The sequence below is a fragment of the Oryx dammah genome, unplaced genomic scaffold, assembly GCF_014754425.2.
Source record: "Oryx dammah isolate SB20612 unplaced genomic scaffold, SCBI_Odam_1.1 HiC_scaffold_13, whole genome shotgun sequence".
Classification (NCBI taxonomy): domain Eukaryota; kingdom Metazoa; phylum Chordata; class Mammalia; order Artiodactyla; family Bovidae; genus Oryx; species Oryx dammah.
In genome coordinates, this window is record NW_024070197.1 from 59,587,267 (window position 1) to 59,613,361 (window position 26,095).

Genomic DNA, 26,095 nt, shown 5'->3' on the forward strand with positions numbered 1-26,095 from the left:
CCGCACTACATATATATACGTGTATATATATCCGCCTCCCCCCCCGCCCTGCCCAACCTGCAAATCCCCAAATGTGCACACTCTGGTCCTAACTCTGAGAGTGCTTTACCCAGGCACACATTCTCATGTGTGATCAGCACTGAGAAAAATTGCTCTGCTGCTGCTATGCTGCTGCTAAGTCGCTTCAGTCGTGTCCGACTGTGTGACCCCATAGATGGCAGCCCACCAGGCTCCTCCATCCATGCGATTTTCCAGGCAAGAACACTGGAGTGGGGTGCCATTGCCTTCTCCAGAAAAATTGCTCTAAGTAGCCTCAAATCAGCTGTTCCCACAAAGAAGACTTTTTAAGAAGAGATGGGTCCTTTCTGTGATGGGTTCTCATGTAGGGCTTTACGATGGTTGGAGGGGCCCCCAAGAAACTAATAGATCTCTAGAAACCCCCATTCTAATTCCTCAGATGATAGGGATCAGGAGAAAAGGAATTATTTGTGGCTAAGTCATTGTAATAGATAACATTTATGGGGTGCATACTATGTATCAGGCATGGTGTTAAATGTCTGTAGGTGTGATACTTAATTTTTAGAGCAACCATAACAAGGCTGAGAACAATACAGAGGCACATCAAGGTTTATAAAGCCAAAAGGTGAAGGCAAGTGATGTCTCCAGAGGCTACTGCCCTTTGCTTTCCTTTCATCATGCAGTGTTTCCAGTTACAGGGAGGGGACTTCTCAACTCACATGTCACACTGAGCACTTACTTATGCCCTGAGCAGACACTTAGTACTGGATGTCTACAGTTCACAGGGGGCTCTGTTTCTCACGGGGATACAGAATCGTGAAAGCTGATCACAACACAGTGGGATGAGTGGTTCGACAGAAGTGTAGCCGGAGAGCTCACCTGGCCACCAGGAGACGGACTCACAGACAAGATAACCGTGGAGTCAAAACAAGGACCCTCAACAAGGTTTTCTCAAAGAACTCTTAGCTTTGGTGACACCTCTGTGAAAGTGACGGCTCCCCTTGTGGCTCAGCCGGTAAAGAATCTGCCTGCAATGCAGGAGACCCTAGTTCGATTCCTGGGTTGGGAAGATCCTCTGGAGAAGGGATAGGCTACCCACTGCAGTGTTCTTGCCTGGAGAATTCCATGGTCTGTATAGAGTCGGACACGGGATCACAAAGAGTCAGACATGAATGAGCAACTTCCACAAGAAAGTGAAAGTTGCTCAGTCGTGTCTGACTCTTTGTGACCCCATGAACTGTACAGTCCATGGAATTCTCCAGGCCAGAATACTGGAGGGGGTAGCCTTTCTCTTCTCCAGGGGATCTTCCCAACCCAGGGATTGAACCCAGTCTCCCACACTGCTGGTGGATTCTTTACCATCTGAGCCACAAAGGAAGCCCAAGAATACTGGAGTGGGTTGCCATTTCCTTCTCCAGGGGATCTTCCCAACCCGGGAATCAAACCGGGGTCTCCTGCATTGCAGGCGGATTCTTTACCATCTGAGCTACCGGGGAAGTTCCATAGTCAGAGCTAAACTTAAACCTTTGGCTATTGCTTTCTGGCTTCTCCACAAGGGGGTTGCTGCACCTCCCTGAACCTTGGTTCTCTCATCTCAAACACACGATAGTCGCAGCCTCGCGCTGTTGGGGTTGGTGTGGATCGCGCGTGACAGGACCTTGTGAAGCAGGGTGCCTCACACGCCACAGTGTTCAGTGAGTGTGAGCTGCAGTTGTTGTCATCAGCACACAGAGAAGGTGTCATGGGTCAGGCTCCCTGGGAAGCAGACTCTGAGACCCAGCTTTGCATGCAGGAGGGTCGATAGGAGGTACCCCAGGGAACAGCACCTACCAGCGGTGAGGGAAGCTGGACTGAGTGGATGGAGAGGTTGAAACACTGACGTGGTAGTAAAAAAGGACACAATTTATCTGCGGAAAGTTCTAGAGCTAGGATGGGACCTCAAGTCACGATGAATCCAGGCAAGGGGCCTGGACCTTTTTACCTCATGTCAACTGCTCACTGGATGAGAGCTGTCCCCGGGAGGAGCTCTGATCTCAGGCAAGGGCACTTCCTTCTGCTGAGGACAACTCCTCGGCAGGGACAAAGCTGTGAGCCCCCAGCTGCCAGCACTCGCTGTAGCTGGGGGAAGGAGCTTTTCAGTGCTAAAAGGGGGTCATGGGTGGTGTACCCCAGCATCCACTGTGAGAGGGGTGTTGTGGTCTTCCTTTGCAGGTTTTATTCCTCTGCTGGCCCAGAGCAGTGGTCACTGATGGTGAGTATTTACAGAGGTGTCCTCTGCGTGGTGGTTTCTGAGAAGGAAAGGTCTAGGGTTCTTCTGACCAGTGCTGGGAAGGAAGAAGAGGATGATATCTTTAAACTGGGATCTGAAGGATGAGAGACAAAGAGGCAAGGGAAAGGGAGGACTTGAAGAGATCAGAGTGTCAAGGACACAACAAACTGAGAAAAAAAGAGAAAAGGAAAGGCGGACAAGTTATCAAAACACACGCAGGAGTTGATCTTAAATGTTCTCACTATAGAAAAGAAACGGTGACTTTCTGATAGCATGGAGGCGGCTAATGGGACGGTGGTAATCATTTGGCAATTTACAACTATATCAAATCAACACTTTAAACTTACACAATGTTATACATCAGTCATATCTTAGTGATGCTGGGGGAAAGGGAAAAAAAAGTCTTTTACAGCGTTTAATAGATAATTTTCAGCTATGAAAAATATACATGCAGGGTTAGTAAACTGCTTGGGGAAATCCATGGAAAAATAGTAGCTCGGGGCTTTCTCTGTGTCTACGGGAAGGCAGGGATCACAGGATACTGGTGGAGACCCAGATACCAGAGGGAACAGGGTCAGATGCCACGCGGGGAGTTTGGAATTCCCTCTGCTTGGTGAACTCACTGCCCAGCAGCCATCGCAGCCTGGCCCAGAGGCTCCCAATGTGTGGCTTTGCGCTGAGTCACAGCAGCCCGGAAGCTGTGCCCTTGCTTTTATTTTATTTTTTAACATTTTTAATTTTTACTTATTTGGTGGTTACCTCAAACTGCTTTGTCCTTCCTTCACCTCTCGTCTGGCTGCTCTGATGTTCATCAAAGCACTGAATTCTGAACCCAAGGAAGTGGGGCCAAAGAAACACAGGTTTGAGTCATTCCCTCATTTCCCCAGAACTGAAGATTTTGGTTTTGTTTCTTAATCACAGCTGATAGCTTAAAAACATCTAGGACTATAATCATTGATCTCAGAAAATCTTGCTCCCAATTCTTCTTCTTTTTCACCCCTATGTTTTTGGCTTTGTTTAAGCAAAATGGCTGTCTGAGGAGGCCTTACAAATATCTGTGAAAAGCAAAGGAGAAAAGGAAAGATATACCCATTTGAATGCAGTGTTCCAAAGAATAGCAGAGAGATAAGAAAAGCCTTCCTCAGTGATCAGTGCAAAGAAATAGAGGAAAGCAACAGAATGAGAAAGACCAGAGATCTCTTCAAGAAAATTAGAGATACCAAGGGAACATTTCATGCAAAGATGGGCTCTATAAAAGACAGAAATGGTATGGACCTAACAGAAGCAGAAGATATTAAGAAGAGGTGGCAAGAATACAGAAGAAATGTACAAAAAAGATCTTCACGATCCAGATAATCACAATGGCGTGATCACTCACCTAGAGCCAGACATCCTGGAATGTGAAGTCAAGTGGGCCTTAGGAAGCATCAATACAAACAAAGCTAGTGGAAGTGATGGAATTCCAGATGAGCTATTTCAAATCTTAAAAGATGATGCTGTGAAAGTGCTGCACTCAATATGCCAGCAAATTTGGAAAACTCAGCAGTGGCCACACGACTGGAAAAGGTCAGTTTTCATTCCAATCCCAAAGAAAGGCAATGCCAAAGAATGCTCAAACTACCGCACGATTGCACTCATCTCATAACGCTAGTAAAGTAATGCTCAAAATTCTCCAAGCCAGGCTTCAGCAATACATGAACCGTGAAATTCCAGATGTTCAAGCTGGATTTAGAAAAGGCAGAGGAACCAGAGATCAAATTGCCAATATCCGCTGGATCATCGTCAAAGCAAGAGAGTTCCAGAAAAACATCTATTTCTGCTTTATTGACTATGCCAAAGCCTTTGACTGTGTGGATCACAATAAACTGTGGAAAATTCTGAACGAGATGGGAATACCAGACCACCTGACCTGCCTCTTGAGAAATCTGTATGCAGGTCAGGAAACAACAGTTAGAACTGGACATGGAACAACAGACTGGTTCCAAATGGGAAAAGGAGTCTGTCAAGTCTGTATATTGTCACCCTGCTTATTTAACTTCTATGCAGAGTACATCATGAGAAACGTTGGGCTGGAAGAAGCACAAGCTGGAATCAAGATTGCCAGGAGAAATATCAATAACCTCAGATATGCAGATGACACCACCCTTATGGCAGAAAGTGAAGAAGAACTAAAGAGCCTCTTGATGAAAGTGAAAGAGGAGAGTGAAAAAGTTGGCTTAAAGCTCAACATTCAGAAAACTAAGAACACGGATCCAGTCCCATCACTTCATGGCAAATAGATGGGGAAACAGTGTCAGACTTTAATTTTCTGGGCTCCAAAATCACTGCACATGGTGATTGCAGCCATGAAATTAAAAGATGCTTACTCTTTGGAAGGAAAGTTATGACCAACCTAGACAGCATATTAAAAAGCAGAGACATTACGTTGCCAACAATGGTCCATCTAGTCAAGGCTATGGTTTTTCCAGTGGTCATGTATGGATGTGAGAGTTGGAGTATAAAGAAAGCTGAGCACAGAAGAATTGATGGTGTTGGAGAAGACTCTTGAGAGTCCCTTGGACTGCAAGGAGATCCAACCAGTCCATTCTAAAGGAGATCAGTCCTGGGTGTTCATTGGAAGGACTGATGTTGAAGCTGAAACTCCAATACTTTGACCATCCGATGCGAAGAGCTGACTCATTTGAAAGACCCTGATGCTGGGAAAGATTGAGGGCAGGAGGAGAAGGGGAGGACAGAGGATGATATGGTTGGATGGCATCACTGACTCAATGGACATGAGTTTGGGTGGACTCCGGGAGTTGGTGATGGACAGGGAGGCCTGGCGTGCTGCAGTTCATGGGTTCGCAAAGAGTTGGATGCCACTGAGCAACTGAACTGAAGCACCCATTTTATGATCTCAAGACCATGAAAAGAGATTGATACAAATCTGCTATGGAAGGAAAAACTCTTGTCTCAAGCAAGGAAAACTTTCACGCACATCTCAAATGGCACCTTTTACTGGAGAACAGACAGAATTGTCCTGGGTGGACCTCAGGAGAGAGAAACCACCTGGTCTCCATCTGAGGTTGGAAGGAGTGTGTTAGGACAGATGCAGATAACAATCTAGTGGTTACCGGTGGGGAGAGGGGCAATGGCAAGAAAGGGGTAGAGAATGAAGAGGAAAAACTACCATGTGCAAATACATGGGCTTCCCAGGTGGTGCTAGTGGGGAAGAACCCATCTCCCAATGAAGGAAACATAGGAGACATGAGTTCGATCCTTGGGTTAGGAAGGTTCCCTGGAGGAGGGCATGGCAACCCACTCCAATATTCTTGCCTGGAGAATCCCTGTGGACAGAGGAGCCTGTCAGGCTATGGTCCATAGGGTCGCAAAGAGTTGGGAACTACTGAAGTAAGTTGGCACACACAGCACATAAAAGAAATGAGCTACAAGTACATATTGTACAACACATGGAATACAGCCAATAGTTTACAGTAACTGTAAATGGAGGATACTTTTAAACCTGTGAATCACTACGCCATATACCCGAAACTTACATAATACTGTACATCAACTATACCTAAATAAAAAAGGAATGCAGAAATAAAAAATTATAGAAAAGAGGGAGGAACCTCCAAACAAATAGTTTTGCTTCTGCTAAGATCTTCATCAGTTAGCATGCAGATGACTCTTCAAATCCTTCAACCAAGAATAAACAACTAAAATATGACATTTGAATTGACTAAATATTTTCAAGTGATATGTAAGCAAAAGAGACAGAAGGGAAATTTTCAACTACAAAAATATTCAATTCTATCATATTTTCTAAACAGACTGTCATCTTTGATGCTAAAACATAGCATGGGATAGTGTTAAGAGTCCAAATTCTAAAATGAACTTCCTGGCTTAAAAATCTGACTCCTCTCCTTAAAAACGACAACGCAACAAAACCCACAGAACCGCAAAACTTATCAGTTACGACTCCACCATGTTTCTTCTGTCTGCATAGAAAATAAATATAAAGAAGATTTTTTTTTTAAAGTATGTTATGGATCCTCAGGCTACCTTCTTCCCATCCCTGGCCACAGCTCCTGACAGCGCTCTCCTCCATGTCTGGGTCCACGTAATCCTCCCTACCTTGTTTAACCATTATTTTTAGATGTGAGACCTGAAGTTTTCAGACATATCTGAGGTGTTTTGTGATCAACCACTTCTTAAGTGAACGATGCTGCTTTTGCCCAGCCCAGATGCCTGTATCTCTAACACAGGGACTGATGGTGCGCTGACACAGCTTGAGCTGTAGTTATACGGATCTGTTGTTCCTCAGAGACAGGAAACATGTCCCCATCACAGGTCCACATTAGTATTCGAAACACATGTCGGTTTAATATTTCAAACACAGAACAAAATGGCCAAGGAGATACACGGAGAATCTAAATATGAACAGCCATTCTCCGCAGAAACCGAAAAGCGCGGCATGAGTGTGTCCAGGAACAGTTCTCCCTGATGCCGAGACGGACCCCTTGGTTTCTGGACCTGGAGGAATTTATTTACTCTCAGCCTGTCCTGGGAACACACCAGGTGTTTATTCCCAAGGAAATTCCCAGAAAGGTTAAGATCTCTGCGGTCCAGGTTAGATGTTGATGGAGTCACTGACTTCAAACAGGTGCCTGGCCGTGACTGGTTGTGCAGAGCATTCAAATGAATTTAATTTAAATTCAACAGACTTTTCATGATTTGGGGCTTGGCTCGGGTCTAATGTGACTACAGTGACAATGCACGTCTGCTTCCCAAGAGTTCGGGGACCAACAAAATAAGTGCCTTCACAGTATGACAGTTCCCCTGCAGGCCGTGGGACGCGGGTCTCGGCTAGCACAGGCCGGGCAGTTATAACCCACCACGCAGCAGTCGTGCAGGTCCTACGGCAAAGCGCCACTCAGGCGTGGCTGCGCCCTCTGCTCCCGTTCTCCCGAGCTCTCCAGCGTCATCCCCCCTCTCCACGGAAGGGAGACGGTATCCCCGGACAGTGCAAACTGCTTCCTGCCTGACCTCTCACTAGAGCCCCAGAGGGGCTGGGAGGAGGGTTCCCCCAGAGAAACTCTCCATTTTTGCTACAACGTGACGGTTATCTCCTGTCACTGATCCTGATAAAAGCTTTGCTCCATAAAACAGTTATGTCAGTAGGAAAACAAGTAGGGTAAGACTAGAACAACACAGTCCAATAGAACATTCTGCAATGGCGAAAATATTGTGTGTGTGTTCTGTTCAATACGGCAGCCACTAGCCATGTGTGATTCCCGAATGCTTGAAATGTGGATAGTGAGGAACTGGATTTTTAATTTTAATCAGTATTTAAATTTAATTAACCTTTATTAGAGACACGCAAATCAAAACTATCATGCTGTCAGAGTGGCCACATTAAAAAGTAACAAGCACTGGAGAGGCGATTGAGAAAGGGCACCCTCTTATGCTATTGCTGGGAATGTAAATTGGTGCAGCCCCTATGGAAAATAGTCTGGAGTTTCCTTAAAAATCTACAAATAGAACTACCATACGATCCAGCAGTCCTACTCCTGGGCATTTAAATGGAAAAGATGAAAATTCTAATTTAAGAAGATGCATGTACCATAGTGTTCACTGAGATTCACAATAGCAAAGCTTTGGAAGCAATGTACCTGTCCACCAGCATATGAACGGAAAGAGGATGCGGTACACATATATAGTGGAATATCGCTCAGCCATAGAAAAGAAGGAAATAATGGCATTTGCAGCAACACAGTGGGCTGAGAGATTATCAACCAAGTGAAGTAAGTCAGACAGAGAAAGACCAATACCATATGAGATCACTTATATGTGGACTCTAAAATATGACACAAACTTATTAACAAAACAGAAGTAGACTCACAGACAGAAAACAAACTGCTGGGTACCAAAGGGGAAGGGGGTGAGGGAGGGACAGGTCGGGAGTTTGGAATTAGCAGATACAAACTACTGTTTACGAACTAGATAAGTGACACGATCCTACTCTAGAGCCAGTGAACTGTATTCAGTATTCTGTAATAAACCAAAACGGAAGGATTTCTCTGGTAGTTCAGTAGCTAAGAATCTGCCTGCCAATGCAGGGAACATGGATTCAGTCCCTGGTCCAGGAAGATTCCATGTGCTCCAGGGCAGCTCAGCCTGTGTGCCACAAATCCTGAGCCTGTGCTCTGGAGCCAGGGAACTGCAGCTACTGAGCCCACGTGCAGCAACTCCCAAAGCCCGTGTACCTAAAGCCCGTGCTCCACAGCAAGAGAAGCCTCTGCAGTGAGAGGCCTGAGCTCCACAAGCAGAGAGGAGCCCCCCTCGCTGCAACTAGAGAAAGTCTGAATGCAGCAACAAAGACCCAGTGCAGCCAAAAATAAAATCTAAAGCCATAATGGAAAAAATATGAAAAAGAACATAGATATATATATGCAAAACTGAACTGTGTTGCTGTATATCAGAAACTAATAACATTGTAAATCAACTAAACTTCAGTAAAAAAATTAATTAGCTTAAGAAAGAGACAGTAGTGACATCACTACCCTGCTGTCTTCCTGGTAACTATGCACAACTCGAAGGGGGAGTCTCCCTTAAAATCCATCTTTCGATGTTCACGGCTTAGCCCAGGGCACAGTCTAGCCTTGCCAACAAAGATTCCTCCACTGAAGGTGTTAAGTAGGAAAATACCGAGGCGTGATTCAAGCTCTTTCCTTCCTCCTGCTAAAGGGAGTTACTGGTTGGCAGCCTTGTCAGTAGTCAGGGTAAAACTGAGAAGATCAAAGACCTGCTTGATTGATGTGCTTTGGGAAGAGCAAATATTTATCCTGGAAGATAAAAGAAGAGATGTGAAAGGTGAGCAAAGATAGATGCAAAAGACAAGACAGAGTGAGGGCAGGGTTTGAGAGTCTGGGAGAGTTTGAAGAGCACGGGGAGAGAGTCTGGAGGGAGAGGAGGCGTTGGGGGAGGCGGAGGATGTCTAAATGGGAAGAGAAATTTTCTAGATGTTTCCTCTGCAGCACGAATAGTTCCAGCTTTGGCATTTTCTAAAGGACTCAATAGAATTTGACAGTGCATCTCAATTATATTGAAAAACTGGGTTTCTATTCAAGAGTGAATCATCCCAGCTAAATGTGGGCTACAAAAGGGAGAACAGAATAGCAACAGGAATGAAACTGTTAAAAGAGCAAAAGGAAGGCTGTCCTGTAAGCGCCATATGCTGAGGGCAGAGACGGGCTTCAAGCCGGCGAGAGGCAAATTGGCCTCTGCTATTTATTTCCTAGGAAGGAGCAGTCCCAGGCATGGACCAGCTCCTCTGTGATCAGAGAGAACGGTTCTCCAGGATCTGAAAGCAGATAAACCTGAACAGAATGTTTTGGGAAGGCGGGGCGCGGGGTGGGGTGGGGGGCACCTTTTTAGCTGTATTACACATCCCGGGTTCTGGCTGCAGAAACACTGAGTCACAGCTTATTACAAGGTCCCCAGTCGGAACAATTTTAGTCAGTTTAGCTGGAGGATAAAGAGAATCCAATTACGAAATCATTGAGACCAGTCGCAGGAACGGTGGATTTAATAGCTCCCCATTAGCTGATTGAACTAGGGATAGCATAGATAAATGAAAAGCAATTCTTTCTGATCTTAGGGATTTTTTTTTTTTTTTTAAGTCTGTTACTTGATGGATAGTCTAAGAAGGAGATGTGTCTGCATCGGGAGAGCGGGAGAGGGCTTTGCAGTTTGCAAGCTTCATCAGAGCTTACTGTAGAATTTAGACTGTTTGAGCCACTGGGGTTGTCCCACTATGTATCTATTTGCATGAAGAGCAGATAAGCCTGGGAAAGAAGAGAAACACTCATGCTAAGGGGAATGCGAGTTGGAGAATAGGAGCCAAATGAAGAAGCCTATGGTAATGCAAGCGGGAAGCTTGACTCTGAATGTGGGCTTCGGTACAACTCAGATTGCCCTTCAACTTCAAGGACTTGTGACGAGTGGGTATAAAGTAAGTGAAGAAAACCCTGGCTCAAATCCCAGGTCTTTGTCTCATGAGGTTCGTCATCTTTAGCAAGTTCTTTATTTCTCTGATCCTTTCCCTTCATCAGAAAATGTTTGGTATCACGCTAAGTGCACGTGTGCATGCTAAGTCACTTCAGTTGTGTCAGACTCTTTGCGACCCCATGGAGGCTCCTCCATCCATGGGGTTCTCCAGGCAAGAATACTGGAGTGGGTTGCCGTGCCCTCCTCCAGGGGATCTTCCTGACCTGGGGATTGAACCGACATCTCTTGCGTCTCCTGCTTTGGCAGGCGGGTTCTTTACCACCAGCACCACCTGGGAAATTTCTATAAAACCCTTAACGTGGTGCCGTGAGAAATCACTCAGTAAAGGTCTTTGTGATAATAACGATGATAAATAATGAATGACGAGAGTGTCATTATTATTAGCTCCAAACAGCAGAAACATTGATAAGGAGGGTGGCACATGCTGCTTTAGAAGCTGTATTGGGGAGAAAGGGGGCCGCATTCTCAGCAGAAGGCCAGGCTCCACCTGGGATGGAGAAGAAACTGGAAACACACTGGGTGGCTTCAGTGTGCCGGGAGAAGCAGAGCAGAGCAATGGGAGATGGTTACAATCAAGGGGAACCAGAACTGTGTTCTGAGAGTCCAGGCCACAGCAGCTAAGATACCCTGGCAACAATGTGGGAGGCATTGAAGGTGGAGGTCCTGATAACTACTAAGGCAGGTCAGAATAGAGTCAAGGACATACCACTTGTTCTAAAAGGTTATTTTCCCCCCAATAGTTTGAAATATTTATTCATTTATTTTCCAGTTGTACTGAGCTGTATTTGACACACTGTATTAATTTAAGGTATACAGCATAATGATTTGACGTGTGCGTATCTTACACAAGGATTGTCACAACACTGTTTGCTTTAGGGAAACGTTTGAACAGCCAGGCTGGTGGAGCCTCGGGTCCCCAGGTGTGCAAAAGTCGCAGGGACACTTGAGTTAGTGCTCTTGGAGTAACCCTCGCCAGAAGCAACACACTGGGCTCTTGGAGAGAGCCCTGGCTGCAGCCCCCAGTGGAGCCAGTGACAGGAGGAAACCACAGAGCATCTTGAGAAGTTAGAGACCCACATCTCCCCGCCTCTGGGGAGTGGTTATGAGAGGGCTCAAGAAGGATCTTCTGGCTTCAAGAGAACAAACTGTGTCAAGGAGAAGTAAAACTCCCCCAAAACACAGCTCCTTTGGTATTCTTTCAAATCCCCATTCAAAGACCTGCATGCTGGAGGGAGGGAGACTCAGAGAAAGCTAAGATGACAGAGGAGAGCGCAGAGGAACACGGGCTCGGACGGGCCACTGTTTGTATTAGGAAAGTCACATTTACAAGTGACAAAGCCGCTGCTGCCGAAATGTACACCCAACACTGTGGGTAACACACTCACTCACTCCCCCAAACACCGATTGCCTGCCTACTGTTACAGAAGCACCAGGCATGGAGTTCATCAGTTAGAGAACAGAGAAAGCTTCTGGGATGTCCAAGATGATCAGAGATTCAAAAGACAATGGGCCTCAAGGTTGACAACATTATATATGTTATTTAATGTGATTCAATGACTCAGTGCTGAGGGGCATCAAGTCCCAAGAGAGGGCATGGAGCTGCCTTCCCCGGTGCCCACTCTGATTCTTCACTTTCTTCTGGACAAAGAAGCATCTTCCATCCACCATGATGGCTACCATTCTGATCAGCCCAGTGTGTTTCTGACGTACCTGCCTCATCTGACAACTGCCCTCCGTTCCACTTACAGCATCTCCCCCACATTCACCACACACACACACACACACACGCACACGCACACGCATGCACACGCATGCACACGGACCCACACGCATGCACACGCACGCACACGCACCCACACACCCACACACGCACACGCACACGCATGCACACGCACGCACGCACACGCACGCACACGCATGCTTCATGAGTTCCTGGCCGGGCTGTTGATCACAGTGCTCCCTTCCTTTAGGTCAGAACAGGCGGGCGTGGGGCACCAATGTGGCCAGTCATTACGCCTTACTCCCTCGGGCCAGACAGAGAGAGACCCAAGGGCTGGTATGTGATTTATGAGGGGCCAATTAGATCCCTTCCCTGACGTCTGAAAACCGGGAGAAGAAAGTCCTCTTTGCATCAGGGCTTGCTACACTCTCAGGAGGCGGCTGGGGTGAAAGGCCTCCATCTTTCCAGGTCTCGGGAAGGCAGCTGATCGCAGTAAGCCACGAGGAGAGAGAAGACAAGAGGGAAGGGGAAGGGAGGGGGAGCGCCTCGGAGTCCAGGGACTAGTTCACCACGGTGAACTTCCTTCAGCGTGGCTGAAAGGAAGGACAGGGAGGCCAGAGCAGAAGCGCCGGCCTCCCTTCGGAAGGCCCCTGAGCTTGGCCCGGCCCCTGAGCTTGGCCCGGCCCCTGCAGCGCCGCCGGAGCACCGCACGCTGTGGCCGCACTCACACCCCTGTCGCCTCGGGAATGCACCTGGATGTCCGTGTTTACGCCATGCCGTGGTGGCACAGCCTGTCCGGGCTACGTTTTTTTAAAAAATCTGACGGCATTTGGTCTCAGTTACGGTGGGATCTCCTAGTTATGGCATGTGGATCTCAAGTTACTTTGCGATCTAGTTCCCTGACCAGGGATCAAACCCAGGCCGCCTGCATTGGAAGCTCAGAGTCTTGGCCACCTGGACCTCCAGGGAAGTCCCTCAGCTACTTTTGATTTTAGGGTCTTATACCCTTTAGGGAGTCTGAATAGGGACTCCATTCAGAAAACTTTATGGCTTAAGGAGGGACTTTCTAATGTCCTATTTTTTTTTAATCTGCTTCCCACCATTAATATATATTAAACATATACTATACAACAAGGACTCCAATCATTCAACAGATATGAAATATGCCAACATCATTGCTAAATACTTTAGACGCGATCTAAAATTACCCCATAAGGACTATAATTATACCCATATTACAGCTTAGCAAACTGAGGTTTCAAAAGAGGAAGTCATTTTCCCAAGGTGATAGAAGTTGCTCAAACGATCCAATTCAAGGACTTGACCACATCTGTTTCACTCCAAACATTAACCCTTTTATAACCCCAAAGCATCCTGTCTCCCATCCAGTTTGGATGTTTAGTCAGTGCCAGCCCCCAAAATGATTCATTATCAGTCTTTTCGCAGAAGAGAATTATCCTACAAGGGACTCTGGAGGAGGGGAGAAGTCAGGATTGAGAGGACTCAGTGCTTTAATGTGCAGAGGAGGCAGTGGCTCACATGTTTCTACCCCCTGGACAGTGCTAAGGAAGGGGCTAAGGCTGAGGGGTCAAGGAGCTGGGGAACAGAATGCCCCCCACAGGCTCTCATTTAGAAAAACATCACGTTCAAAGATGAAACAGCTCCTCTCACTGGAGCCTCTATTTTGTCTCTTGGGCCTTCAAACATTAAACATTAAATTTACTCATTTTAATACCGTGGCTGCAACTGACGTTCTGTGTGAGATCACATACAGAGGAATCAGACTAATTCGAGATTACATGCCTGCTGCCCTTTCCTAGGAAGAGCCTCTTCTTGTTTCTAATTAAACTTTTTCTTCTATGACAAATGCCAAGATGCCAAGAAAGGCCTGTACGAAGAATAAGAAGTGGCAGGAATCTGGGGTCCTGCGGGCGTTCTTCCCCATGCCTGGGTGAGCTTTGTTGTTGGCATGAATGTCAGTGATCTGCCCAAAGGTCATGGGATTTTGGTTCCACTGGATGGGTGCAAACCAGACTCCAGATGCTGGGCCATTTTGCATGCCCAGCTATCGGAGAAATCTGCTGTCAGCCATGGATGGGTGTGCAGAGAGCTGGTGTCAGGGTAGCATACATTCATCCTAGCCCATTCCCAACCCTGGGCATAAGACTCAAAAGCCAGCACCCTACTCCAGCTATGCTTGTCGTTGGATGGGAGGTGAAGGGGACAGGGCACCGGAGGGTGAGGATCAAGTCCGGTAACAGAGGAAGGGAAATAGCTGACTCGCTATGTGCAAGGAGCAGTGAGGACGGTCAGAGACCCTCAGCTAGTCTTCACGGCAACACCAAAGAGAGGGTGTTCTTCTTACCAAGGGGAGGCTACGGGCAAGGTGTCGGTGCTGTCTGCTCACCATCACCCCGCCGTGGTGAGGCAGGATTAGAGTCTGAACTCAGATCTGTTGTAGGTCCTTACTCTTCCCATTTCATCTCTGAGTCCCTTTTTCCTTACCTAGAAATTAAGGATGACAGCCTCATGGCTGAGGGTCGGATGGGAAATGACAAGGATGAGAGGCTTTGTTGCTGCAAAGATGCTGCCGGTGGAGGGGAGGGTGCGCTTGAGTCCTCACTCCTGTTGCCTGCCGTGAGCCCCCTGCCTGTGGCTTCCATCTAATGAAGATCAGGCTGCTGTTCATGGGAACCTGCTCTATGTCAGACGTCCGATAAGATGTTCTGTGTCTCCTCTTTCTATGAAGTAGAAGAAACTCCGATCCTGGGCTTCCTTTCTTCCTCAAAGTGCTGGGGAGATGGGAAGTCCATTCTGTTATCGGGTCAGAGCAGACATTGTCACCATCACCAGCCCTCCCCGGGGAGGACACAGTTAACGGAAGAATGCAAACTCGGATGGACAAGAAAGACCCCTCATGAAGCGCCTCCACCTTATCATCCCCAAACGGGGCTCAGTATGACTCTAGAGAGTCATACTGTCAAATCCTGATGACCCCGTCCAGGAGTCACAGAGCACTTTATTCCAGTCTCTGTGCCAGAGTGGCTCCCAGCTCGGGTACTGGGACCCTCCAAACAATTTCTCGGTTTTACAAACATCGGCGGTGCTTAACCTCATACAGTCCACTTATTTATTTCAATAAACACAGAGAAGAAAGAGCATTGTTGCTGTTCAATCGCTCAGTCATGTCCGACTCTTTATGACCCCATTGACTGCAGCATGCCAGGATTCCCTGTCCTCCACTCTCTCCCATAGCTTGCTCAAACTCATTGCATTCAGTGGGTGATGCCATCCAACCATCTCATCCTCTGTCGCCCCCCTCCTTCTCCTGCCTTCAATCTTTCCCAGCACCAGGGTCTTTTGCAGTGAGTTGGCCCTTTGCAACTTGACCTCATACCCTCCACTTATTTCTTCGAATAGACACGGGGAAGAGCATATTGGCCATATTTCACTGGCTTGACCTTTCATGCTGTGTTGTTTGACATACCCTGCGCTCAAGTTGCTGGTGTAGCCACAGACCAGTGGAGGAAATGCGGCAGAGGAAGGAACTTAAATGTCTTGAGTGGTGATCATGTTTAATCAGCATGGGTATTCTGGGTCAACCGTAGTAATGTGATTCTAAGTGGATCCCAAAAGCATTCCAGACCCCAGAAATGGCGAGGAAGTGGATGCAGCTCAGAACCACGCTGGCTGCTTTGGGAGGCAAGATGACAGCATGCAACTTATATATATATATATATTTTTGGCCCGCTGGGGCTTTGTGGCCGCACACGGGCTTTCTCTCGTCGTGGCTCCCGGCTGCTTATTGCAGTGGCTTCTCTGGTTGCAGAGCACAGGCTCTAGAATACAGGTTCCCCACTGCAGTGCATGGGCTTAGCTGCTCCGCCGCATGTAGGATCTTCCCGGAGCAGAGATTGCACTGGTGTTCCCTGCACTGCAACATGGAGTCTCAACCGCTGGACCACCAGGGAAGCCCCATCATGCAGTTCTGAGCGTGATCAGCTATGCTTCAAGTCAGTCCAGTGCCTCCCATGGTTCTTCCTCTGTATTTCCAATTCCAGTCTTTGGGTCTGTCTGCCTCTCTGAGTCTCTTGGTCTTTCACTGCCTCTGTCTGTTCTCTCTCTCTACGCTGTGTGTTTGTCACTGTGTCCCTCAGATCATAGAGTCCAGAGCAAGGCAGACTTGGATTTTTATGTCACTTGTCCACCTAAAGGTTTGCAATCTTAACATATCTCTGAATGCCAGTTCCCCCATCTTTAAAATGGAGACTGTAACACTGATGTTGCTGATGGTGTTGAGTGGCCACTAGGATAAAATGAAGCAAAGTATACAGCAGGCAACTCAGTGGCTGCTTCATCACCAGCGGCCAATGGATGGGCTCCCAGCCCATCTCCAGTGCACCTGACCTTCATGATGTATCAGCATCCCACCAATCTCTTGGCTTTCCTCTAGCGTGGCCTGCCCTCGGCCCATTTTCAGATCAGCCAATGGAGCCATGACTGGCTGCAACTATTTTTCATCCAGTTGGTCTCATTCCAGCAGCTTCACGTGGCCTCTTGCTGTAAATCAGTCTGGGAAAATAAATGTCCCCAGTCCATTAGAGCCTTTCTACCACAAGCCCATCTGGGCGCCGCAAAACAGACAGGCTTGTTAATGGCCACTTGAGTAGTTTCCTGCAGCCCAGTCTGGGGACCCTCAGCCTCAAATCCTCCCAGCTCCTGTCCAAGAGAAGTGTCACTGTGGCAAGACCCCTAGCAGCAAAGGCGTAGACAGGACCCTGAGCTATTGCCAGGGACTGGGGGAGGAGAGATCACAAACCCTGGTTTGTCTAGAACAGTCCCAGTTTGTCCCTGCTGTCCCAGAGCAGTTATTAACAGTGTCCCTTTCATTCTCCAAAGAGTGCTGGTATGATAACCTATAAGGGGGACCTGTGGAAACCAAGAAAGCAGTTTGAACAATAGCATCTAGCATTTGTTGGCCTCTTGCTCTGTGTCAGGCATCACCACAAAGGTCCGGCTGCACCGTGTCATTGAAACCCCCTACAACACTCTACACTTGTTTTTCAGTTGTTAAGTCGCGTCTGACTCTTCGCAATCCCATGGGCTGCAGCACGCCAGGCTCCCCGTCCTTCACTGTCTCCCAAGTTAGCTCAAATTCATGTTCATTGACTCAGTGATGCTATCTAACTGTCTCATCCTTTGCCACCCTCCTCTCCTTTTGCCTTCAGTCTTTCCCAGCATCAGGGTTTTTGCCAAAGAGTCGGCTCTTGGCATCAGGTGGCCGAAGTACTGGTGCTTCAGTACCAGTCCTTCCAATGAAGTCCTTCAGGGTTGATCTTGAGGAATGACTGGCTTGGCTCTGAAGGGTGGTGCTATTATTATTTCCATTCTATAGACTGGGAAGCCCACATTTAGAGCGGTAAGTGACAGAGTCAAGGTCAGCCAGTGCAGAGGACACTGTTCGCGCCTCACGCAGATCTCTTTCACCAGGCAGCACACCCATCCCCCAGCTGTCTATTGGAGCTCAGAGTAGCCCTGTTCCTCCTTCCATAAGTTACAGAGGCTCCACACCCCCACTCAGGAAGCAGCCCAGAGCCCATCACCGACCGATGACAGGGTGGGGGGTCCAGAAGGCTCCCCCAACTGCTACAAGGTCAGATTGACTCTGTGGTACAACTTGTGCTCTAGAACTCCTGGAGGGATCCAGCTGAGACCAACCCTGGCTTCATCCTTCCCCTGCCTTATCCTGCTCCCCTTCTCCTGAAAGGACACCCCCCCACACACCATCAACCTCTTCAAGCAGCACTCCTGTCTCAGGCTGTGCCTCCAGGTTACCAGTCCTAGGATAGCCGGTTAGCAGGGGGCTGAGCTAGGCTCACGGCTAGGAAGGTCTCACTCTTCATCACTAAGTAGATGAGATGCAACATTGCCTGTATTATGACATCCATGATTAGAATGATGGCCTCCAAGTCATCAAGTTGCCAGCAGATATCTCATACAGGCATCAATGTGACAACAGGCACAACTACTGTTTGTTGTCCTTCAGTTGCTGAGTCATGTCGGACTCTGCGACCCCATGGACTGCAGCACGCCAGGCTTCCCTGTCCTTCACCATCTCCCGGAGTACGCTCAAACTCATGTCCGTTGAGTCAGTACTGCGATTTAACCACCTCATCCTCTGTTGCCCCCTTTCTCCCCTTGCCCTCAATACTTCCCAGCATCAGGATCTTTACCGATGAGTTCACTCAATGCATCAAGTGGCCAAAGGATTGGAGCTTCAGCTTTAGCATCAGTCCTTCCAATGAATATTCAGGGTTGATTTCCTTTAGGATTGACTGGTTTGATCTCCTCGGTGTTCAAGGGACTCTCAAGAGTCTTCTCCAACACCACAGTTCTTGCTGCTAACCTTGAGCCCATCTCTTTCTTGCATCTGAACCTCTGAACACTATAGTTTTCATCTTATTAACTCCATTTTGCAGTCGAGGCAGGAGAAGTTAAGAGAGATGCTCACCAAGGTTACACAGATCTATCTTTCTCCAAAGGCCACACGCTTTTTCCACTTGGCCAGTTAAATCACTTGCTGTGCAAATTGTTCACTGAATGGCTGATGAAATGGGTTCCCCATAAACAATGATGTTATGGTAACAATTCAGATGGAAGACTGGGCTACCCTTCCCACTCTGTACAGCCCGCAGTGGTTCTTTCTGAGCTGTGTTTAACCACCAAGCCTTCACTTTAGGGAGAAAGCTGGATTACTCTGGGGACAGCCAGAGAACGTTTCCTTAAGCCAGACATAAACAGATTAAAAGGGCTTCCCAGGTGGCACATAAAGAACCCGCCTGCCAATGCTGGAGACATAAGAGATGCGGGTTCCATCCCTGGGTCAGGAAGGTCCCCTGGAGGAGGGCGTGGCAACCCACTCCAGTGTTCTTGCCTGGAGAATCCCATGGACAGAGGGGCCTCAGTGTGGGCTACAGTCCATGGGCTTGCAAAGAGTCAGACACAGCTGAAGCGACGGCACCCGTGCAAACAGATCAAAGCCACACTCCCTGAAGAAAGGGAAGAAAACAAGGCTACGTGTCAAAGGCCAGAGAAGCAAACTACATCTCTTCTGGCTTTTCAACAGAGGGAGACAAAATAAGAGGAGAAGAGCAGCGCTTTAAGAAGAAATAAACTAGGATTCACATCCTAGCTTCACTACCTGTGTGGTGTTTTTAGCAAATTACTCAACATCTCCAAGCCTCAGTTTGCTTTACCACAGTACCTACTGTGTTAGACCACAGAGAGGGCGGAAATGAGATAAAATATGTATCTCCCCCTGCCTTCTCTCTTCCATTTCCACAAAGTTTATTTGGTAATCAACTTGGACCCTCATTCCTGGTCTGAATGATACTAGTTCAGATGTACTATGCTTTATTTTCCAGCAAAAAGCAAATCCTATTTGATGATAAAAGGTTTCCATTAAAAATAGAGAACCGAGAGAGAACGGATAAGAGGGGAACCTTCATCCAAGAGGCCATCAGCTGATTCATAAAACCACAGAATGAGTCATCCTGGCTCCCAAGGCTAATCTTACAATCAATGGGCATCTCCGGCCAGCCAATCCTAGCCCAGTGGAGAAAGAAGGGCCCAGCGGGCAATCCTCACAAACCTATTCCAATCCCTCCCTGCAAAACTGATTAACTCTGCTTCCAGCTTGGGTGAAATGAAAATCAACCTGGGCCCTTTGCAGTACTGTTTTCCCTCCCCCATCCAGCACCATCTCCCACCCCTCATGGCTTGTTGGCTTTCTAAACAACTGGGGCAGGGGGACCTGCGGTGATTCTACTGTGTGTGTGTGTGTGCGCGTGTGTGTGCGTGTGTGCGTGTGCAGCTCCAACGAAAAACAGGCTTCTGTGTCTGGCTTTGAAAATCAATCTCCCAGCCTTCATCCTGACATTTATTATTTCCAAACCCTTCAGGTCCTCTTGGCATTTATGCAGTAAATGCCAAAAGCCTGGAGAACCCAGGTCTATTTGTCCTGCCGATGACGATCTTGTAACAAAAAAGTAGCTTCAACATTTTTACTCTCTGTATATACACTCTGACAAAGAGTCCTAGAACCCAGTCTTCAATTTGAATGGAGGGTCATAAATCACACACACACACACACACACACACATAATATTTTTGATTGGTGGTTGAGGAAGGAGAATGAATCAATACACAGGTTTAATTTTACTAGGTAGACATACTTCCACCAGCAAGTGAAGAAAAAGAATGACTCAACAATCTCCCTCCAGGCACCTTTCCCCCATCCTTCCATCCAGCAATAACTGAAGTCATTCAGCAATAGCATATTCAAGATACACTGGGTGCCAAGCTGTGTGTTGGGCATTGGGAATTTATCAGTGAGCGTATATCAGAGGCACGCTCTGCCTTCTGGATCAGCCAGTGCCAAGCTGTGTGTTGGGCATTGGGAATTTATCAGTATATCAGAGGCACGCTCTGCCTTCTGGATCAGCCAGCTTGGTTCAGCAAGAGTTAACAAGATAGAACTGTATAGGTTCCCCTAATTGGCCAAAGCCGCCTCTGCCACCCTGAATTCCCTTGGGAGAGGCCCCTGTGTTTAGAGTCAAACGCGCCCAGCCCCCTCTGTGAGAAGTGAGTCAGAGACTAGTGCTTGCCTCTCTCCAGCCACCTTCCAGTCTGAATAATGAAACCCACACCTGCTCTCAAAGTGGCAAAGCGGAGGGGAAGCTCCTCTGCACTCTTCGTGCCTCTCGACTGTTCCTAGATGCTGAGTTTGGGGGGCTAACCAGTGAGCTGGCTGCTGCTTTTAGGGAGCTGGGTCTGTTGGGGGCTTTAAAGAACGGTGATAGGAAGGGATGGGCCCATCTCACTGTGCTAACAGCAAGTTCCCTGGGAAAGCTTTCCACGCTGCAGCATACAACTCACAGCGCTGGTCCAGTGAGCCCTCCAGGGTGAGCCCTCTCCCTGGAACTCCAGGGAATTGACCATGCAGTGATAGCACAGCGATGTTTAAACACTCCAGGAGGAATCCCAGCCCGGGGCGGGGCGGGGGGGGGGGGGGGCGGACAGGAAGGGTACTAAGGAGTTGGAAGCAGGAGTTACAAGATTCAGCTGGTTTGTTTGCTCGTGCTTTTCCTCTTCAGAGAAACACGGAAGACGCTGGTGGGCAAGAGGGGAATTAAGTAGCCATGCTGGCCTTACCTCTCACCAGGCTTAAATGCTGGGTACCTAAAATGCTTCTTCCCAGTTCCTTTCCCGGTATGAGACCGCAAGGAGGGAGTGTACCACGGTGAGGAAGGACGCATTTCCCCAGCCCTGCTCTCCGACCCCAGCCCCAAAGGGAAAACTGCCTAGAGGTTGGAAAAGATGCCATATCAAATCCTGGCCATGCCGCTTAGCGGCAGCCGGCTGATCTTGGGCAAACCACTCTCTGAGCCCCGGCTGCCGCACCTGTGACAAGTGGACAACGATGATGCCTAACTCTCTGGGTCCCAGGAACTATTAAATACGATCGCACACGTAAAGCTCTTAAGAACCGACGGCAGGAACGCAGAGAGCCGACGGTTATGATTTTCTAACCATGTTACCATCAAACCTTCCTCTCCTGGCCCCTGAGCTGTCCTACTCCACGGAGAGCTCCCGTGGTGCGATCATCCAGACCCTGAGCGCTGGGTGCCACCGGCCACCCTTCCCCTCCCCGAAGCTCACCGTCTCCTCCGGTCACCCCCAGATCTGGCTTGGGGAGAGCTCCGAGGGCTTGCCTGCCAGCCTCCTTCCCAACATCGGCGGGCCAAGGGGCGGCGGGAAAGGCTCGGAGCGCCGGTGAGGGCGCGCGGGGGGCCGCCCAGGGCGGCTCTTCCCCTCGGGCAGCGTGCCCGCCGAGGCTCTGCCAGCCGCTCCCCCGGAGCTCTGAGCGCGCAAAGAGAGAGAGAGAGAGAGAAAGAAAGAAAGCGAGAAAGGCGCGGATACTGGACCAGGCTTTGATGCGGATCTTGAGCTCGCCGTCCTGGGGCTCGGGCATGGCCTTCCGGGTGACCCGCAGCTTGTTGAGCCCCCCGAAGCCGGCCAGCACCACGGCGCGCATCTCCTGGGCGTCCCCGAGGCGGTGAGAGCCGCCGCCGCCGCCGCCCTCGGCCGGCTCCTTGCCTGCCTCCTTTTCGATCATCTGCTCCGTCTCCTCCGCCTTCTCCACGCCTTCCTTGGCCATGGCGCGCGGGGGCGCGGGGCTCACGGGCTGCGGCGGCTGCGGCGCTGGGGGGCTCGGGGACCCTTGCTCGCAGGTTCCTCCTGTTGAATGCGGGATGCTCAGCGGCGCAATGGCTGCAGCCTCTGCGAGCCGCGCCGCGGTCCACGGCCTCCGCCGTAATCCTCCCAAGAGCCGCGCGCCCCACCTCGCTGCCCTCCTTTCTGTCCTGCCCGAGCAAAGCCTCAGCTCCCGCTTCTCAGCCAGTTTCACACCAAGCTCTTGATCGTAGAACCCAGAGCCCAGATCTGCCCAAAAAAAACTCGTGAATAAAACACACAGAGAGAGGACGCCTTGTCCTCCTTCGTGGACGCAATACTTCATTATATACGGCGCGGGCTGGGCGCCTTGAAATGGACAGAGATGAATGTCTGGGCCTGGAGGACGCCTCCCTGCCCCAAGGTGGCCTCCTCTCCCACCGACGTGCGGGGGCCGGGGAACTGACGGGAAACGCGGCTGTTTCCCAAACCACCGGTCCGGGTTAGAAGGACCGAGAGGTTCGGGAAACTGGAAACTGGAAATCTCATTGGCTGCCCTGAGGAGTCCAGGTCCAGGTCTTTGCACTTGAGACCTCCAGCGATTACCCTGGATCGCAAGGAGCATCTCATGATGGCTAACTCTCACCACCCGACCCATTTGGGGCCTTTAAAGAGGCTCCAAAATAGAGTTCAGTACCAGAAAGGGGTTCTGTTCTTGATCTGACTCCACGGAAGATCAGATCACTGTACACACACACACACACACACACACACACACACACACAAACACGCAGAGCAATACCTGGCTTCTTGTCTTCTGTTAGCAAGCCCTTTTGAAAAGAGCTCATAGAAACACTTAGGTTTTTTTTTTTTTTTTTTTAAGGAAAAAAGATGGGGGTATTCCCTTGCAGCAGTTTAAAGAAAGATGCAGTTGAGGAGTGATAGGTGTATATTCTGGTTATGAGCCAAAAAACCTAGGTCTTTGAAGAAGACCTCAGGGAGCAGGGGCCTTGAGCCAGACCTTGAAGGTGAACCAGGTTCCTCAGATAGGTGATCTCAAGCACCTTCATACACATGGCAAGGTGGCAGGTGAAAGGACTACTGGGAAGACACTGGTTTGTTCTGTGTGAGCTGATCACTGGCTGTGTTTGACAGTTGCTGGAGACTAGGCTTGAAAAGTTGGTTGGAACCAGCTTTTGAGGATTTTTACATATTGTGTTATAAAAGTTAAGACATAATCAGCCCTGACTTAACAGAAGGCAGTGGGCACCACTGGAGTCTTAAAAAAAGGGGGGTGCATGGCATCACCAGACTGCATTTCAGGATAAAAAGTTTGGAGGTAAAGGGGTGATGGTTTGAACGATAGAGTTACTGGAAGCATCGAGATCCGTTAGAGACTCGCGTGCAGACAAAAATCAATCAATCGACAGATCAGTCAGTAAATAAGAGCCTCAGCTGAGGCAATGACTGTAGGGTAGAAGAGAGGAGATTAGAAGGAGGCTGAACAGGCAAGACTTGGCTAGTGGATTGAACATTTGATTGTAAACCAAATTGCCTGAATCATTAAGTCTGTTGACATTGTGCGGGATAGTGTTCAGGCTGGATTCTATCCTGAAACAAGAATTGGAGTGCCAGTGCTTTATTTGGGAGGTGTTCCCAGGAAGCTTCCGTCAGGAAGTCAGGAAGTGAGCAGGGAAGCAACTGAAGCCAACACAAGGAGCGTGGCCAAGGGACATGGGGGCCCAGGTACAGAGACGGTGTGGGACACACTCAGCGCCATCCCATCCAAGGAGTAAGAGCGTGGGCGTTTCAAACTAAGCTTTCTGCTGATCCACTCAGGGCCATCCTGGAAGTGTTAACTCCCTGGTGCTTTCAGCCTGCCCCTCCTACCTGTGCTGAGATGCTCCAGGCAGCATGCTCCATAGAAAGCCGTTATCTTAGACAGGGAGTGGTGAGTTCAGAGGGGCTACGAGACTGGCACTGATAACATCTCCAAGGTGTGGTCTTGATTTGTGGGTATCTACTCTTCTAGACCCTTTATGTATCTTTTGTAATTTAATTCTCAGAATAAACCTTATTAGGTAAGCATCATTGTTCCCACTTTACAGAAGAGAAAAGTGAGTCTTAGCATGGTGAATCATCCTGCTCAAAGGAACACACTGACTGTGGTGGGATACATAACCAGCTCCAAATGGATGCTCTTAGCTTCTCACCATGCATGCTTATTTGGATGGATAATACTCCATGGCATTTTAGGTTCTCTGGCCCTTTGTTGGCCTCCTAATATTTCTGTCCCAATAGGACCCCTTGCCTTGATTCTGAGGGCTTTCCTTTAAGAACAGAAAGTTAATCTACTTTGCACTCAGCACACAGCATGTTTAAGAGAAGCGTTTGCCTTATAATATGTTAAAAAGAATATAATTACTCCCTCCAAGGGAATCTTCTGGCTGTTTATAAACACCAGATTATAATTGGTTTGCAGCTGATTGTAACAACAGCTAAGAGGAAACACATCAGTCTGCTGCTGTTGGAGGAATACCTTCTTCTGAGTCCTGTGCTTAAACTGGATGGTTAAGTATTCTCAAATCTTCTCCTCTCTGGTGGAATGTGGCAAAAGCCCTGCAGCAAGGCATCTGTCCAAATAAACACAATAAATCTGTTTTCAATTTATAAAATTGATTCCTTGGGCATTGGCTTTAGAACTTCAGTTGCAAAATACCTTACTTTGTAGGGCAATGTCTCCACAGCGGCCACTGCTGGTGAAATGCAGTATTACAACTCAGCTCTATTAACTCATAAGGTAGGAACAGGTGTATGTACCCACGGGAGGGGTGTAGGGGGTCTAAATAGGAACCCCTCACAATATAAGCCATCTTAGGGGAGTGCCACACAAAAGAAGTGAGATCTTTAGGAAATAATATACGAGAAACAATCTTAGTACGATTTCTGAATGGTTTTCTAAGTAACTTGAAAAGGTTCAGTAACTTTCCAGAGAGATACGTCACCTGGGGTGAATAGTCAATGTCTTCAACTGTATCCTTTAATAAGATTTCTTCTATTGTATTTTCCTCAATACAATTAGAGTCATTTATTATAATACATTGTTTAATCTAAAAAATAATCCTGTGCCATAGGTACAGTGTGTATATGTGTGTGGACTCAGCTGACTTTTTGTGGCCCCATAGGCTGTAGCCTGCCAGACTCCTCTGTCCATGGAATTTTCCAGGCAAGAATACTGGAGTGGGTTACAGTATTCCCTACTTCAGGGATCTTCTCGACCCACAGACAAGTACTATTATCCACATTTTACCCAGGAAAAAATTTAATAGAAACTGAGTAACTTTCCCAAGGTCACCTACTTAGTCTGGCAGAGCTGGGATTTGAAGTGCAAGGCATTTGACTCTAAAGTGTGGATGCTTAACTTCCCTGCATAATATTTATGATTTTATAAGCTGTTATGGGTTTCAAAAATGCCATAGAATAGATTGAGGAAGAAGACAAATTTAGAAGGTCAGTAATGAAGAACAGTTAATGGTGGATGGCCACTGAAAGATCTTAGTAATATCCAACAGCTCATATTAAAGGATGTATGCTATAATTTCTTATAGTTTGTATTGATGTAATTTAAAAGTCGATGAAGCATGATTGCCACAAGTGCAGCATTATCTTCAGAGAAGTACTGAATAAGTGTGCAGCCCATCCCAAAAGAGGTAGAATAAACTTCCTGTTTATATCTCATAGAACTAGTCATAGAGGGTTAACTCTAGACATGTCCGAGGGAAAAAGCGAACTGATATTCTTCA

At 48.1% G+C, this 26,095-nt stretch overlaps 1 protein-coding gene across 1 annotated transcript in view; it reads right to left on the reverse strand.

The window, feature by feature from the left end:
• VAT1L (vesicle amine transport 1 like) overlaps positions 1–22,356 on the reverse strand; it is a 206,753-nt gene extending 184,397 nt beyond the window's left edge. Inside the window, exon 1 of the mRNA XM_040253483.1 lies at positions 22,046–22,356. Coding sequence (XP_040109417.1) covers positions 22,046–22,278 — 233 coding nt within the window. The 5' untranslated portion in view covers positions 22,279–22,356. The remainder of the gene's footprint in view (positions 1–22,045) is intronic.
• Positions 22,357–26,095: the final 3,739 nt, after the last annotated feature.